The following is an 18,504-nucleotide window of genomic DNA, read 5'->3' as shown; positions in this document are numbered from 1 at the left end:
CTATGCTTGGTTCTTCTCTTCTTCGTTTCTAAAGACAGTATTCAAGTTGCATGACTGCTCTTAATGGCAGCTCTCTCCTCCTCATTCATGTTTCTCCTCTTTTAGAGAAATAAGCCATCCACCTAGGTCACCTGGGTGACTAACAGAGAACAGACATGGACTGAACAGATAATCAGTTCTCACTTTCCCTTCTTTCTGTGCCTACCTACTCGGATTATGGTTAAATGCGTTTTCCAATCCAACGGATTCCGCTTCTTTTGCAAAGGCTTGAACTTGGTGCCCCTCACACTGTGGACCTTCTAAAGTGCATTATCCGTTTCCTCGACTTAGATTTAAAGCCAACTCTTGAATGGTTTCCTTCAAGGCTCTCTGGTTGGGTAAACGCGAGGGATACCCATAAGCCCAAGAGCAGCTGTGCAGTCCTGTTTCATTACACGCTCAGCAACAAAAAATTGTATTTGTATTCTGGGATGCACAGGCCAAAAGGAGGAGAAGAGGACGTGGCTTCTTTGCTTGTATTCTCGATTTGAACTGGTATCAATCATTCACTATAGCACCATCCAGTGGAAATAGGATGTACCGTGAACCCTGATCAATCTTTTGGGCTACCCAGGATCTGAACCCCTATTCTGTTTGGAAACTACCCACAGTGCCGGAGACCAGCTAACTGTTCACCAAACTTTTTTATTTCTTCTCCTGGGCACTCAGCTAGACAACATTTCTCTTACATTGGGTTGGCCGAAAAGTGCGTTCGGGTTTTTCCATAAGATGTTATGGAAATTTTCGGCCAACGCAATAGTCATGTCAATTCTGGACAACAGAATTGAAGAGCGAATGATGCATCCCAGGTTCAGAACTGGCCCGTAACAATCTTTCACGCAATCCTCCACTCTCTGCCAGCTTGACACTGAAGCCCAGGGTGACCCCAAAAGCAGTGCGCTAGGGAACAGGCAGAACGTCTACTGCCCAAGATCCCTGGCAGCGTGGAATGGTACCAGCCCCTCACCCCACCACCTCCTCTCACTGATCGGACTCTATGTGAATGCAAAATAAACATCTATTGTGTCAGCCCCTGAGATCTGGGACTCAACTATTACAGCAACTAGCAGGACAGCAACGAATGTACCCATGTTATAAGTCTCGGCGAGAGGGAGTCGTCACCTCCTGCTACAGGAACTGAAAAGTCAGACCCTCTCTGTCCTCCTCTCCTTTGCATCTAGAGCACATGCGTGCGACCTCAGCGTCTTATCCGTCAGACACACCCACACCAGATGCGGACGCATGAGCTAGTGACACAAAGAAGCAGGGCTCGCGTGGAAAGCGTTCTGGAAGGGAAGGGAGGTGGTGGCAGAGGCCATTCATTCTGTTTTGGGGGCAGAAGTGATAACAGCAGTAGCATCCAATATCCAGGGTCATGACGTCAGTGACGTGAGGGCAGTGCTGGGTCCACCAGCCGACGTGCAACCCCTTCACAGGCTCAGCGCCGCCGTGTGATTTCAGGCTCTCGCGTGATAGCCACCAAGCCTGCTTCCCCAGCCATCTCGGCGAGTCTGTGCCCCGTGTAATAGCTTCCAATAAACCCTTCTCTTGCTTCAGTTAGCCAGAGATGATTTCTGTCATTTGCAACTAAAAATTCCTAGGGATACAAATGCATCCCTTTCAGTGAGAGAAAGACGGATGCACGTTCTTGCCCCCCGGCCTTGCGGACGCTTCCTCTAGGGTGTACTGTTCACTTCCTGAGTCAGAGCTGACGTGTGCTGGGAGCAGCTCATCTGTTCACTGGTGGCTTTGGTACGCTTCGGGAGAGAGGCCTAACGCATCTGTATTTTGACTGCCCCAGGCTGTGCTGAAGGAGGCGAAAATTTGACCAAAATAAAGCCTGCTATTTGGGAAGATGGGAAAACGGAAAGAAAAGTGAAGTTCTAAAAATATATCTTGCAGAAATACCCAAAGAGGAAAAAGAAAATAAGATCTTCCCTGGGAATACGGTACTGGATGGTGCAAAGAGATAGAAAACAGAACGGGCTTTTTAGGTCAACTGGTTTCTTCCTGCAACAAAAGCATAATTTAGATTTCATCAAGGTATATGACCTCTCAATAGCCCTGTGTTCCAAACTCCAGCAGAACTAGATCAAGGAAGAGGTATTGTACAGGAGTGAGGGGCGTCGGGGAAGGCTAGCTGGCTTTTTTTCTCAAGACATCATTCCTGGGCAATCACTTTACACGATCACTGCCTCTGTCTTGCGCCCAACACATCTATGTTGGTCCCCAGCTTCCTTCCATATTTCACCCAGTGACGTTTCTGGAGTCTGGTATGTTGTTATAAGATTGGCCCCCAGTGACTCGTGCAGTGTGACAGGGCCCCTTTTCTACCACTTGAATCTGAGCTGTATTTGGGATTGGCTGGGGTCGATGAAAGATGGTAGGGGTGACTTGGTGCCTGTCCTGGAGGCTGGGCCATAAGAGGCCTTGCAGTGTTTGTGTTCCCCCCTTTGGAGCCCGGAGACCACCTAGCTGTGAAGATGCCTCATCCCGCCCATTGGAGGCTGAGCGCACGAAGGGGCCAGGGCTGGTAGCCAGCCCTAGACATGAATGGTTAAGTCAAAAAAGAAAACAATTCGTATGAGGTGAGACCAAAACATTCACTGTGGTAGATTAAAAACCCCTACTCTATTGGTGGGAATATAAATTGGTACAGCCACTATGGAAAACTGTATGGAGATTTTTTAAAAAACTAAAAGTAGAGTTACCATATGATCCAGCAATCTCACTCCTGGGCATGTATCCGGACAAAACTATAATTCAAAAATACTTAAGCACCCCAATGTCCACAGCAGCACTGTTCACAACAGCCAAGACATGGAAACAACCTAAATGTCCATCGACAGACGAACGGATAAAGAAGATGTGGTACATGTGTACAGTGGAATACTACTCAGCCATAAAAAGGAATGAAATAATGCCTTTGCAGTGACATGGATGCAACTAGAGGTTATCATACTAAGTGAAGTAAGTCAGACAGAGAAAGACAAATACCATATGATATCACTTATATGTGGAATCTAAAATATGGCACGAGTGAACTTACCTATCAAACAGAAACAGACTCACAGACATAGAGAACAGACTTGTGGTTGCCAAGGGGGAGGGGGCAGGGAGAGGGGCAGATTAGGAGTTTGGGGTTAGTAGATGCAAACTATTACATAGAGAATGGATGGACAACAAACAAGGTCCTGCTGTTGGACAACAAGGTTCCCTGCAGAGGGAACTATATTCAATATCCTGGGATAAAGCATAATGGAAAAGAATATAAAAAAGAATGTATATATGTGTATTACTTAGTCATTTTACTGTACAGAAGAAATTAGCATAACATTGTAAATCAACTACACATCAATAAAAAATTTTTTTAAAAAGAACCCCTGTTGGGCTTCCCTGGTGGCGCAGTGGTTGAGAGTCCGCCTGCCGGTGCAGGGGACACGGGTTCGTGCCCCGGTCCGGGAAGATCCCACATGCCGCGGAGCGGCTGGGCCCGTGAGCCATGGCCGCTGAGCCTGCGCGTCCGGAGCCTGTGCTCCGCAACGGGAGAAGCCACAACAGTGAGAGGCCCGTGTACCGCAAAAAAAAAAAAAAAAAAAAAAACCCCTGTTGGTGATGAGGGGCTGGCCGACTTCTAGAATCTAATTAACTTTGAGCCCCTTCAATTCAAAGATGGGTTAACTTGCGAAAAAAGCTGTAAGCCACATAGAACTTGTGCTACAACAAAAACTCAGATTTAACTCAGCAAACCTTAAAAGTTCTTCCTTTGAATTTCGGGAAAAACAGGAAGCTGTCAAAATAGGCAATTCTATTGCATTATTGTACCAGAGACACAATTTCCACCACCTTCCGTGGCATTTTCTGGTATTTGTGCAAAATGCCAGGGAAACATTGCCTCTCTTTTCTGTACAATCTGATCATTACTCCCTCAGCCCAAAAACCTTTTCCAAAATAATCTCCCTAAATTAGATTCCTAGAATTTCTAAGGATGCACAAGAATCCTCTTCAGGTAATAGTTTTTAAAAAGTGAAGAAATGGCCAATTGTTCTTGGGTGAAAGGTGTCCTTTAGTCACTGTGAGGTTCTGGATGGCCATGACCTGACTCCTGTTTACCCTTCTAGCATTTTCTGTGACCCCTTCTTCCCAAACCACCTGGAAACCACATCTGGCTCCTTCGTGCCTCTTTGTCATCACACCAGCTGTTCCCTCCTCTGTTGAGCTGACCAGACTCCAGTCCGATTGCAGTGCCCCTTCTCTGGCCCCCAAGCATCCCATGTACAGTCCACCTTCACGCTCACCTCGCTGAGCCGTAATTGCCCATCGCCTGTCTGCCTTGCGACGAGGCTCCAAGCTCCTTAAGGCGGGGCCTTCACTTCTGTACTCGAAGCACCTAAGCCAGTGCTTGACACACTAGCAGTGCTGAATAAATGTCTCCCAAGTGAATATTAGACTCATACGCCCAACTAGCTACCTCATGTATTCACTTGGATGAATCAAGCGCATTTGAAAGTACCCAAAATGGAGCTGTTGGTTGCATCCTCAAATGCAAAAGTGTTGCTCCTCGTTCAGGCTTCCCAGCTTCAGTAAACGCACCCCTGTCCACCAGGCACTCAACCTAGAAAGCGGGGAGCAGCCTGAGCACTCCGGCTTCCCTCACCCCAACACGTGGGCCCGTCCACCTCCGAGCCTCCTAGCACGTCTGTGCCTCCAGCATCTTCTCCTGCTGGGGTGACTACAGGACACTCCTAAGCGGTCCCCCCTTTTTTGCTTTTGTTCCCTCTGGCACCCTCTCCGCACAGCTACCAGAACGAGCTCTTCAGGTGCAAACTAGGTCAGTCATCCCCCTTTCCAGAACCCTCCATGGCTCCCCACTGTGCACAGAAGAAAAATGCAGCCCTTTCCCCTGGCCAGGAGGCCCCCATGACCCGGCCTCCCACCCTCTCTGGTCAGGTCATTCCTCCCCAGTTGCTCCCGACTCAGACATTCAGCAGTTCCCAGTTCTGGGCCTAGAACGTTCTTCTTCCTGTTCTCCTCAGGATCCTTCCCTGACGATCCCATCTCATGTACCACCTCCTCACCCTCTGCAGTGATTTCGGTCACAGACCCTTATTCACCTCCTTATACCTTTTCTGCAAGCTGTGACTGCCTTGCTCATTTGTCTACTTGTTCATTTTCCACGTCATGAGGGTAACACTCAAGGTCACGTGCCCACTGCATCCCCAGCATTAGAACATTGCCTGACACAGAGGGAGGGCTGTACTGGAGAAAGGCGTGTATGAATCAAGGATAAACAAAGAACCCAGGAGACGGGCCCATGAGTACATCTGTGACGCTGATCCCTGCGTGATCGCGACACAACTGCAGCGTCTGATTCATGGAAAAAACAGAGTCACACTTCCAAGATTCAGGCCAACTCAGTCACCACAGGGCAGTAAGCATTCGTGTAGTGCCTGCTCGTACGTGATCTCATTTAAATCACACAACGACTTTATGAGGCAGCCATCCTTATTATCATTTTACAGATGATAAAAAAAAAAAAAAAAGCTAAGAGACACTAAATGACTCACCCACAATAGACCATGACACTCATAACCCAAGGAACCAGGTTCCGTATGGTCCACACCCGCTTACTGCTGCTGAGTTTTTCCCAGAAGGAATGAAACCGAAACCCTGACTTGCGCCTCTGAAGGTTTACACCCCAGACGTTTCACCTTATTATTACCTCAGATGACTGGGGTTTAGTTATATCCAAATACACGGAACAAAGTGATTGTAGCAAGTTCCCTAATTCTCATCCCGTAGGACAGGCGCTCCACTCTTCCTTTTTAAGGGTGATTTCTTATTAAGCTTCGCATGGTAATTAACTCAAATGACTGACTGCCGACAACTTCGACAATAAAGAGATTCTCACCTCGGAATTCCAGTCCCCGAAGTTGAAAGGTGACAAGGCCATTGCCAATTTCAATCAGGTGAACGAAAGCATTGAGGTAGTCTGAAGCCAATATAAAGCAATCTCCAGAGCTGTAGTTACCCCATCGGCCAAGGACGAGGTCTCCACAGAGGGACTCCTGGAGGGCCCTCGTCAAGTGTTCGTAAAAGATGGAATTGAGGTTGTTGCCATCGCTCCCTGAAGACAGGACGAGAAATAACAGACCCAGTGAGTCCGACTCCAACGTGCTTGACCTGGGAGACAGGGAGCTGTCTGTTGATTAGGGGTGAATCAGATCTTCAGACACTTCGCCCGTCAGGGTGGTGACACCCTCCTATTTCTTCCCGCTATACTCTTTCTGGTCAATGTCATCTGCACAAATGGCTTGAGTTCCTGTCTAAACGAGACACCTGACAAATTCCTACCTCCAGCTGAGATCTCTGGCCTGGGCCCTCGACCCGTCTACCTCCTCGTGGACCTAACGTCTCTTGTATGTTTCAGATGCTTCCCCCTGCCGTGGTCCAGGTCAGGTCCCCACGTCCGCTCTCCACCTCGGCCAACGGCACCACCATCCCGTCGGCCACAACCCAGGGATCATTCTTCCCACTCCTTCCCACCCAAGCCTCTCAATTTTACTTTCTTCAAGTATTCTTTTGCATCTTCCTACTTTTCTCCATTCCCATGACCCCTGCCCTATTCCAAGCTCCATGATTTCTCAAGGAGGTGACCACAGTGGCCATGTGACTCACCTACGCATCTCCACTGGGACCTGCTCGCTCACCGATTCTCTACCTCAAAGCCAGAACAAGCTTTCCAGACGGAAAAGGGGAAGGTGCCGTCCAGGACCCCCCAGCCCAGGATTCAAAGTGGTTTCTCAGGGCTCTTAAGATAGAGACGACTTTATAACATCGCCTGTAATAGGGTCCCATAAGTTATCCTTCATAGGAAGAAGCTAGGACAGCCCTGATCAACCCAGCGTGGACGGTCACACCAGGGGCGCCGTGCGGTCTGCTCCCCACTTCACTCTCCATCCTCACCTCCCACTAACCCCTTCCTCATCCTTCATGCTCAGCAACACAGAACTTCTCTCGGTTGAGTGACTCACAGGCCCCCACCCACCCCAGGCCTTTGCAGACACTGATCTTTCTGCCTGGGTTTTCCTTCCATTCCTCTCTGGCTTATTACCGCTACGATTCTTCAGACCTCCACTCGACGGCCACCTCAGGGAAGCCTTCACTGACCACCTCGCCAGGCCAAGTCCCCTGTTACAGGCTGCCAGGACTGTGACCCTCTGCTTTGAAGCACTTGTCACAGTTGGAATTTGACTTCTGTTTTTTCGTGTGTATATGTATGTATGGTTATTTGATTAACATTTGATTTCTCCAATGCACCCAACAGTGAAGGAAGACTGAATATGCTTATTTTTGTATCCCAATACTGGCAGAATTCCTAACACGTAGTAGAGAATCCCTAACTATCTGTTGAATAATAGATAACACCATAGATGATACAGCTTCATTAAGAGAAATTTTGCCTCTGAGAACATTCCCATCGAGTGACTCCAGGGTTTCATTGAGATATAATTTACAGATAATAAACTCTGTGTGTGTGTGTGTGTGTGTGTGTGTGTACACACACACACACACATATATATATACATACATATATTCTACAATATAAATAATTATTGCTAGTATTATATATTATATACAGAAAATAAACAGTATATATATACATACATTCAACAATATTCATAACCATTTCTAGTATTATATATTATATACAAATCTATATATAATATTATATATTATACACAAATCTATATATATTATATATAAACCTATATTTTATATATTATATACATAGATATAAATTATTATGTATTGAGGCAATTTATTGTTTTTAAGTTATATATGTATATCAAACTCAGACTTATTGAGGAATAACTTATAGAGCGTAAAATTCACACTTTTTCGTGTCCAATCCTATGAGTCTTGACATATGCTTCTAGTCACGTAACCCCCACTTAGAATGATGCATTTGTGTTTCATCCATACTGTGGTACACAGCAGCAGTCTGTTCTGTTTCTTCTGTATGCAGCTACTACAGTTTGCTTATCCATTCAATGGCTCAAGGACCTTTGGGTTGTTTCCAGTGTTGGTGATGATGAGTAAAGCCACTCACAACACTCATGAAGAGAAGTTTATGTGAACACGTCAGGACCCCAAGAAGGAGGAAGGATACAGCAAAGGAGATGGAGTGACGGATTGCCCTGCTTCCCAGTGGAAGGCTAGTGTGTTTCAGGGGTGTGAAACTGGGGCTTTGTAGTGCATTTCTTGTCATCTCCTTGCTGGGCCCAGACTCCTTTTATTTCCTCTGTCAGATCTCTCACAATGAAGGATAGAACGTTTTCTGAGAAGAATGGGTAAACTGGGAAGTCCTCCTGGTCTGTGGTCTCGGGGGTGTTAGAAGTGCTGGGAAGGGCTAGGAGGAAAGTTTGCCATCAGTGCTTTTATTTTAAGAGCATCTTTTCTTTGGGGAGTAAGTTCTGGCTCTGGAAAGTCAGAGGAGCATGGAGTTGCCCCAAAGAGAAAAGGCCTAAAGCAAAGCTCAAGGACCCCTTCCAGCTATTGGAGTAGCGACAGAAGTTCAGGGAAGTTCGAGATAAAGCCTAGAGATCTGAACGGAGCTTCCCTGCTCTGTACCCTTGGGAACCAGAGCATGACTGGAGGTGCAGGAAGGTGCAGAGTGGCCCCAAGTGCATCCGCATAAGGAAGATCACTGATCCACCGCTAAGAAATCTACAAAATAACACTAGCAAACTATGGATATCATTGCTAGGCATTCATGCCAGTTAAAAGCTGAATTGAAATTAGTGCATTTATAACCTAATCATGATGAACGGAAATAAATGAACTGTCCTATGGACTGAGTCAGGTCATGTTGTCTAATAAAGTATCAGTATGCTTAACTTTCTATGCAGATGAAGCCTTCCTGACCTGCCATGCTTTTCATTTTCTATGATGAACCAGCATGCATCCTGAGACACTAATTAGAGATTACTTTGAGTCTCTAGCACTTTTAAAGGAAAGGCCTGAATGAGAGAATTAACTTTTGTTTAATTGTTCAAACTGTTTGACATTCGAATAAAACAAAAGAATTTACACCACTAAAAGTGGAGAGCTTAGAACACCATGACCACGCATCTGTATAATTAGATGAAAATGAGACAAAATTATGAACAACTAAAGGTGCAACGCACTATGAAACTGTCCGTATGCCTAATATCAATGGCCCTGCAAAGTTACAGAGTCCCACAGATCCACGTTAGAGATACTTATACCCCAACCCATGCCCCCTGAAAGTTGGGCTGACGTAAAGTTAAACAAAAAATAAACCTGTCTCTTCAGGTATTTTCAAGTTCCAAATTATGATTTCAAACTAATTATGTATATGCAATTCAAACATAGCTAATAAGCATGACACAATTCTTCCTAGACACCATTTTTGGCCCAAGGGAGAGAGAGTGAGGTGGATAAAAATACAGAATAGTTCAAATTTGCATACTGATATGAGGAAAAAAGAGGTCGGATGGTTAAAAGTGAAATAGATTACCGGGAGAAAAAAGTACTTTTCTGGCAGGTAAATCTTTCCATAGCTTAATGTGGTACAAAGTTTCTGAAGACTTCTGGATCCTGGATCCTGGAATTGCTTGCCTTTAAGGACATCATAACACTGACATTTTTCAAAAAAAATTTTTGCCGGAAGACTAATACCAAGGTTTATTGTCCATATTCGACGTTTAGCATACACAAACTAAAATGCATTAACAGGGTCATTCAATACTGAAAAGATATCTAATCATTTCTAAATAAGGGAGGAATGCATTTCTAAACCAAATCAGGAGACTTGATCAGTTCTATCTGCACAGTTTTATTTTTACCGTCAGCATGCATTGTCTCCACAATGATTAAAAAATAGTGAGTACTTAATTCCCCTTTTTGGATTGAAGGAATCCACCTACGCAACAAAGTAAATAAATCAAAAGAGAGAAGGAAGATATCCTCTTACCTGGATCCTTTTCAATCTGGACCACCAGTCTTGTGTTGGAATTATCCACGCGTCTTGTACTAGAAGGGGGCCACAAAAGGGGAAGAGGTCCTGATTAGATCCCTCCAAATGACAGTTGGCTCACAGAATCAGCTGTGTGAGTGGGAAATGCAGGGGAGATGGAGCTCACATATTAGGGTGTTTGCTCCACTTCGACAAGGCTGTCGGGAGGAGGGGTTGGAAGGGAGGGAAAAATACAGAAAACACACAGAGGGAAGAGATAACTAGCACTTAGGATATGGGAGATCGGCCTTCAATCTTATCAGTTTTGAGCACCCGGTCCACAAAATGAAAGCAAGCATTTGAACGGCCAATGGACTGTCACTCACCTTCAGAACTTCAGAGCAGTGCACACATAGCTACCTTTCTTTTCAAATTGATTCCAGAAAATTCGTGATTAGTAGTCTATGTCTCCACCACTTGCTTTCAAGAGTTGGGCCCATTCTTACAGACCCTTCTTAGGCTGAACCACAAGAATAAAAACAGCTCTCACAAGCTTAGGAAAAGCTGGATGGTCTGTAGCCATGGTAACCAGTGGCCGCCAGGACCAGTTTTAAACCTTTTCAGTTATGACAACCCACCTCAACTTACAGCTTTGGTAAGCAAGCCAGCCAGCCCATGGTGGCCCCTTGCTTTTGAAAGTCAGCTGGTGAGGGACAGACTCAGTCCAGACCTCTCAGGGGTCAACAGTCACTCCCCAAGTGACTGCCCTGCAGAGGGTATCAGCCCATGTATGTCTGTAAAATTCACCGGCCCTTGACCTTCAGATGTCCTGAAAACCCTTTATCAGTGCAACAGTCTGCTCTGCTCGGAGGGACTGTGCCGGACCAGCTTTGACTTATTTCAGACATTGAGTGGTGGTCTCGTCATCCTTTGAAGGACGAAATGTGAAACTGACGTCAACCACATGAAGTTGATGATATTCAACTGTTTATGACCTGCAAAAACGGCCATTTCATATGGCTAAACCATACAAGTTTGAACATAATGAGGGTCCGATCTTTACCACGTCTGGCCCCTGACTTTGCCATCCCTCTGCCCTTTGCTTTCTGTGCTCCAGCCACCCTGGCTTTCTTTTTCCGCACCTTCAACATGCCCTGACCTCCTTCTCCCTCCCTCCCTCCCCTGCATCCTTTATACTGTCGTGTCCTCTGTGTGGAAGACTTCCTTTCCAGCTCCACCCACTTTTCCTTGTTGACTTCTCTAAACTTTCCCGTCCAGCTAAGAATCACCTTCTCAGGGAAGCCTTCCTGGCACCCGCTTTGGGTGAGATTCACGTGTGGTGTGCACTTTCATACCTCTCCTTTGGAGCACGTGTCACAGTTACTATAACTACTAAAGCTGACCGTTACCACTTATGTAGCACTTACTCATGTAAGCACTTCACGTGTATGAACTCACTGCATCTTCACAACCACCTTCTTAGGTGAATATACCTGTTCTCACAGAGCAAGAACCTGAGGCACCGTAGATTAAATGTCCAAAGTCACAGAGCTCGTGAGTGGTCTAGCCGAGATCTGGACCCAGCTGGGCGGCCTCTGGAGCCTTCACTCTACGTCATACTCATCTTTGCGTGTGTCAACTAAAAAAATATATATATTCACAACCTAAAAGTTGAAAGTTATGTTTTATTTGGGGGGAATTTCTAGGAATTCAAGCCAGGGAGGCAGCATCTCAAGTAAACCTGATAGACTGCTCGAGGAGGCGAGGGGGTAGCCAGGATATATAGAAGTTTTGCAACAAAGGGCAGGGAGTCTGAACGTCATATTGCTAATTAAAGAAAACCAGATACCTCAAGTTAAGGAATTTAGCGCTTTTCTGTGTATGGGCAGATGCTAGAGTCTGGGCTCACTGAAATCATTCCTTTGATGTGTACCTCAGCTATCTCGGGCCAGTATCCTGTGTTTTCACATCCTGAGTTTCCTCAGGGCTCACTGTAGGGAAAGGCTGCAGTCTGATGGCTGCTAGGTGGCAGGTATTCTTTTCCTTCCTGAGTTCCCTCAGGGCTCACCAGCTCACCATCAATTGCTGATGACTGTGAGTGACATCCTTTGTTTACTGACATGGCAGGAAATATTCCATTTCCTTTTCTTTCTTTTTTTTTTAAGAATATTGCATTTATTAATTTGAAAAGTAGACCCAAATACGCAGCAATATTCCATTTCTCACATGATAATTCGATTACATCTGCCTCTTACATCAGACCCTAAGGACCGTGAGGTACCATTTTGCTGACATCTGGCACGCAGCAGTCACTCCATTTGTTGACAAAATAAATGAATAGTCAAAGATAATACTGCTTCTGAAGTGTTTTTCTCTGATAACACCTGCTAAGAAAAACGGAGACTGCTTCTAGATAACATTTCAATGTGATTGTTGACATACTGAGTGTGATTAACTAAATGAGGAGCACTTTTTAGTGCTTAGTCGTGAATTTGTCTCTTGGGAATCAGAGCAGATTAAAAAGATGCTTAGATGCAACTGTATTTTAAATAAATAAGAAAGTTTGTCTTCAGAAAAAAAAAAGTATTCTCATTTCCTCCTATGTCTCAGATATTTGAGAACCATCTAGGCAGGATCCTATTTGAGTTTTGTAAAACAGACTCTACAGATGGGTTGGAAAGGAGGAATATTCTGTTACAGCTCAAAAAGGCCATTAACCCCAGCACCATGTTCTATTACTGCTTCAGTTTCCTTGCAAATACCCTCAGACGGGCTTTGAAAATAAAAGAGCCTGGGGTGGCAGAAAATAAAGCAAACAACAAAATTCTTTCTAATGAAGGCTGGAATCCCATGTCGGCATAGTTAGTCCCTAAATGGAATTTTAATTTCTCCTTAAGACCCAGGACAAATGGAATTTTCAGCAGCAGAATAAACAATTTTTAAAGAGGGACTGCGCCAAAAGAAAGCCATTTACCAAACTCCTTACGGAATTAAAACACCTTCTAAAGCTATGTTAACTGGAAGGCTATCTTTGCAAAAGGCTTTGGCTGCAGAGTGCTAAATTCTGATCAGCGGTAACTAAGCTATGCTGCCTGTGTGCCCCAGGGCCTCTGGCTCGCACCAGACTCTCTAAGAAGGCCAACTGTCAACCATACTGGGTATTCTGAGCTTATCTCCAGTGCTTTCCTCCTGTAAATTTGGTGCTTACCACTCAAAGGTGCTAATTAGCTCAGTAATTGGATTTCTGCCTTCACGCTCCTATTGCATGAACATCAGTTCTACTGCTCAGGGAGAAGAAGCGGGCTCCCAACTCATTCCACAATCTCAGGGGAAGTACAGAATGCTGGTGTGGCCCGGTGGGCGTCTGCGGTGTGTGCTCTCAGCCCCTGCCTGGCAAAGCCAAGGCTCATTGCTAGGTCACGCTGTCCTGAGCGCCACAGGCCGAGAGTCTAGTAATATCATTGGTCTTCCCAGAGAAACTGACTTACTCAAAGCATCCCTTTCTTGTGATAATACGGCAGGGCTGGTTCCCTCCCTTCAAGCTTTGCCTCCCTAGTCTAAATCCAGCACCTTCTCTCTTATGTGGCCTCATCTGAGGAGCTTAAATAATTCAACAGGAATTTACTTAATTCTACTGCTTCAGGTTCCAGTGTGTCAGCACAGACACAGACAATTTATGGGAGAAGTATTCCCATTTCGGATGGGGAAGTGTGACTGGCTGGAATGCCTGTTGATACGGCAAAGCCAGGATGGATGGACTGTAGTTCTGGGAGGGGGACCAGAGACTGAACCCGCCCGCCCTGGCCAGGCACCAGAGTAGCCACTGGCATGAGTTCTCTTACAACAGGAAGTCCTGGTAAGGAACTCGGAACTAACAAGCCACCACCAACCAGGAGAATTCAGGAAAGGTCAAAAGGAGAGAGGAGACGCCAGTCCATATGTCCTACCAACCTCCCAGAATCCTCCTCGCTGGAATCCATCTTGGCTGAGCGATGCACGGGCCACCAGGAAGGACCCTGAGTCAGAATGATTGGCCAGAGACAACCCGGAAACTAACCCCATCACCATAAAGCCCGAGACTGCGAGCCACGTGGCAGAGCAGTCCTCCTGGGTTCCCTTGCGCTGCTGCTCTGTGCCCGGGCGCCCCTTCCCAATAAGGTCTCTTGCTTTGTCAGCATGTCTGTCTCCTCAGACACATTTCTGAGTGTTAGACAAGAGCCCACTCGCTGGCCCTGGAAGGGGTCCCCCTTCCTGAAGCAGTTCTCTTCATGCTGCAGGCAGCATTAGAGAAATCTGGACATCGAGAAGGCAGCCAGACACTAAAGAAGGACACTGTCACCTTTTAAGTTGAATATATACACAAGTTTCATCCGGGTTGGTATTTTTTGATGATTTTTCCATCTATATTCATAAGGGATATTGGTCTAAGGTTTTCTTTGCTTGTGATGACTCTGTCTGCCTTTGGTATCAGGGTAATACTGGACCCACAGAATGATTTAGGAACTATTCCTTCCTCTACTCTTTTTTGGGAGATTTGAGAAGGACTGATGTGAATTCTTCTTTAAACATTTTACAGGCTTCCCTGCTGGCGCAGTGGTTGAGAGTCTGCCTGCCGATGCAGGGGACACGGGTTCGTGCCCCGGTCCGGGAGGATCCCACACGCCGCGGAGCGGCTGGGCCCGTGAGCCATGGCCGCTGAGCCTGCGCGTCCGGAGCCTGTGCTCCGCAACGGGAGAGGCCACAACAGTGAGAGGCCCACGTAACGCAATAAATAAATAAATAAATAAATAAAATAAACATTTTACAGAATTCCAGAGGGAAGCCAACTCATCCTGGGCTTTTCTTTGTTAGGAGTTTTTTGATTACCAATTAATTCCCTTTACTTGTTATAGGTCTATTCAGATTTTCCATTTCTTTTTCAGTCAGTTTTGGTAGGGTGTGTGTTTCTATGAATTCCTCCAGTTCAGCTAGGTTATCTAATTTGTTGGTACACGGTAGTTCATAGAATTCTCTTTCAATTACATAATGTTGGTAGTAATGTCCCCACTTCCGTGATTTTAGTAATTTGAGTCTTCTTTTTTTCTTGGTCATTCTTGGTAAAGGCCTGTCAATTTTGTCAATCTTTTCAAAGAATCAACTTTTGGTGTAATTTATTATTTCTATTGATTTTCTATTATCTATTTCATTTCTCTCCATTTTAATCTTTACTATTTCCATCTGTCTGCTTGCTTTGGTTTAGTTTGCTCTTCTTTTTCTAGTTCCTTAACATGGAAGACTAATTTATTGATGTGAGATTTTTCTTATTTTTTAATTTAGGCATTTACAGCTATGAATTTCCCTCTGAGCACTGCTTTAGCTACATACCGTAAGTTTTAATATATTATGTTTTCATTTTCATTCATCACAAAATATTTTTTATTTTCTCTTGTGATTTGTTTTTTGCCCATTGGTTAAGTAGCTTTACTTTACACTTCTCTGGGAACTTTCCAGATTTCATCTTGCTGTTAATTTCCGATTTCATTCCATTGTAGCTGAAGAACATATGTGGCATGATTTCAATCCTTTTAAATTTATTGAGGTTTGTTTTATGGCCTAACACATGGTTTATTCTGGAGAATTGTCCATGTGCATTTGACAAGAACGTCTTTTTAAAAACGTTTGCTTTGTAAAATACTCTGTTAAAAGGATGAAAAGACCAGGTACAGACTGAGAGAAAATATTTGCAAACCGCATATCCAACAAAGTGCTAGTATCTAGAATATATAAAAACCCCTCAAAACTCAGCAGTAAGAAAACCAAACCAAAACAAACAAAAAACCCACAAAGAATCCAATTAGAAAGTGAGCAAAGATGTGAACAAACAATTCCCTGAGGAGGACATACTGATGGCAAATAAGCTCAGAAAAAGACGTTCAATGTCATAAGTCATTAGGGAGATGAAGATTAAAACCACAGTGAGATATCACTATACACCCATTAGAATGGCTAAAGTATAAAATAGTGAAAACATCAATATACTTGCAAGGATATGGAGAGACTAGACCCTTACGCGTTGCTGGTGGGGATGTAAAATGGTGTCGCTCCTCTGAAAAAAGTTTGGCAGTTTCTTTAAAAAAACTACCATGGGACCCAGCAATTATATTCCTGGGCAATTATGCCAGAGAAGTGAAGACTTATGTTCACCCAAAACCCACAGACAAATGTCCCTGCCAGCTTTATTCATAATAGCCCCAAAACTGGAAGCAACCCAGATGTCCCTTAGTGGGCGAGTTGTTAAACAGACTGTGGTTTCCATACTATGGGATACTGCTTAGCAATTAGAAGGGGCAAACTGCCGACATACAACAACCTGGAAGAATCTTCACTGAACTACAGTGAGTGAAAACAGCCAATCCCACGAGGTTTAAACACTATATGATTCCGTTTATATAAAACTCTTGCAATGACAAAATTATAGAGTTGGAGAACCGATTAGTGGTTGACAGGAGGTAAGAAGGAGGGAGGGGCAGAAAGGAAGAGTGTGTAACTATCTAAGGGCAGCAGGAGAGGTCTCTGTGGGGATGGACTTGGTCTGTATCTTGACTGGACCAACATCAATATCCTGGTGATCGTTTTACAAGACATTAACACATGTAAATTGGATAAAGAGTACATGGGGAGATCTCTTTTTATTCTTTCTTTCAACTCCATGTGAATCTATACTTAGCTTTTAAAAAAAAAGTTTAATTAAGAAAATCTCCATAGCTAATAGCAGGCCTGAATTCCGTGACTACAATGCATTCGTGTGAGATTCTCATCTCTCACCCTAACTTGCTTGCGTCACAAATTAGGATCACTTCTCCCGTTTCAGTCAGAAAAATCCAAGACTCTCCAGCACTCCAAATACAGGAGAAGAAGTCCAACTATTCATTCACTGGGAAGTCATAAATATTTAGGGGGTGAAAAGTGTTTCTTCTCTTTCTGCAAATGCAACTAATAAAAACAGTAATAAAAAAAATCTAGCTGCATGTGGTTGGGCAAAGAGTCAGCCAGATGGGGAACTGAAAAGATGGAGATGCAGAGGACTGTAGCAGATTCGTAAGGATTAAATGACCAGGGTGCTGCTGGATTTTTCCCCAGGATTAACGTGAATGATTTAAGGTTTTGACTTCTGGGTGCTATAGCCTCCTGGTAAAAAGAGGCCCAATATCACGGATTTGACAGTGTTTTATTTAGAGTTCCGGGTGTTATTTCTCCTGGGGATGAAGACACATTTATTTTTTCATTAGTTACCACTGGTACACATAGAATTTGGATCAAGATGAGCACACAGCAAAAAGAAACGTCAACCCTTGGCAATGGGACTGCAGGATTTTGCAGTGACATGCGCAGCCCTGATGAGTTACATCTAGATCCTTCCGTTTTCACAGCCACTTGTGTCAGGAGAGACACAACTCGAGAAGACACGTTCTCCGAACATGAAGCCTGTTAAGACACGGTGCTGTTTAGTCCTCAAGGGACGTGGCACTTATTAAAATCACACCAGCTCTGCTTTCCGCTGAGATGGACTACACTCTTCCTTTGCTATTTTATTCACTCCTAAAGTATAACATTGTACCTCACCCGCACTCGGTCTTCAGATCTGTTACAAAATCAAGTTCAACTAAAAGGATGCTCCTAATTCTACCATCACCATGTGGCACCTGGTCAAATCAGTTACACTGACTAAAATTATAAATAAAGGTATTTATGCAGGTTTGACATCTCATGTTTGCATTTTTTTTTTTCCTTTTTTGCAGTTCGCGGGCCTCTCACTGCTGTGGCCTCTCCCGTTGCGGAGCGCAGGCTCCGGATGCGCAGGTTCAGTGGCCATGGCTCACGGGCCCAGCCACTCCACGGCATGTGGGATCCTCCCGGACCGGGGCACGAACCCGTGTCCCCTGCATCGGCAGGCGGACTCTCAACCACTGCACCACCAGGGAAGCCCTCATGTTTGCATTTTTAATGATGGTGTACCCTATGCAAAATAATTCGGCCTGGAAACAATACACAAACAATAAGGCAGGGGAACCCCAAGAATAAGACCGCTTTACGTTGATAAATCTGATTTCTGTTTCTCACTTGCTTTATGACTTATTAAATTATTGAGGGATGTAAAGGAGAGAATCACATAATCCTTCTGATCCTCAGTTTTCTGAGTGCATAAAATCGCAACCAAAACATAGCACTTTTGGTAGGAAATTAAAATACAGAGTCCTTTCTATGGCAGTCTACTACAAAACTAAACTAAGAATCACTTTAACCTTGTAAAAGGCCTGTTACCCAGGGTCATCATGATTGACAATGGATGAACAGAAAATAGTTTTGATATCACCACATCAGTACTTTTTAATGGGGAAAAAGAAATAGTATTTTTTTTATCCTGACAGTGTTTTTCAAATTTGATTTTAAATATTAAAATTGTGTTGAATCTTGGCTCTGGGAGCACAGGGACCAGAGTCAAC

The 18,504-nt window shown here is 44.5% G+C and overlaps 1 protein-coding gene across 3 annotated transcripts in view; it reads right to left on the bottom strand.

Moving 5' to 3' along the window:
• The window catches only part of PCNX2 (pecanex 2), a 273,314-nt gene that overhangs the window by 49,228 nt on the left and 205,582 nt on the right, over window positions 1–18,504 (bottom strand). For all 3 annotated transcript variants that reach the window (XM_060285936.1, XM_030839645.2, XM_060285935.1), the window contains exons 24-25: window positions 10,040–10,098; window positions 5,951–6,166 (exon numbers count right to left, since the gene is read on the bottom strand). In XM_060285936.1, coding sequence (XP_060141919.1) covers window positions 5,951–6,166; window positions 10,040–10,098 — 275 coding nt within the window. The remainder of the gene's footprint in view (window positions 1–5,950; window positions 6,167–10,039; window positions 10,099–18,504) is intronic.

The sequence above is a fragment of the Globicephala melas genome, chromosome 16, assembly GCF_963455315.2.
Source record: "Globicephala melas chromosome 16, mGloMel1.2, whole genome shotgun sequence".
NCBI classification, from domain to species: domain Eukaryota; kingdom Metazoa; phylum Chordata; class Mammalia; order Artiodactyla; family Delphinidae; genus Globicephala; species Globicephala melas.
This window is presented reverse-complemented; position numbering and strand designations above follow the sequence as displayed.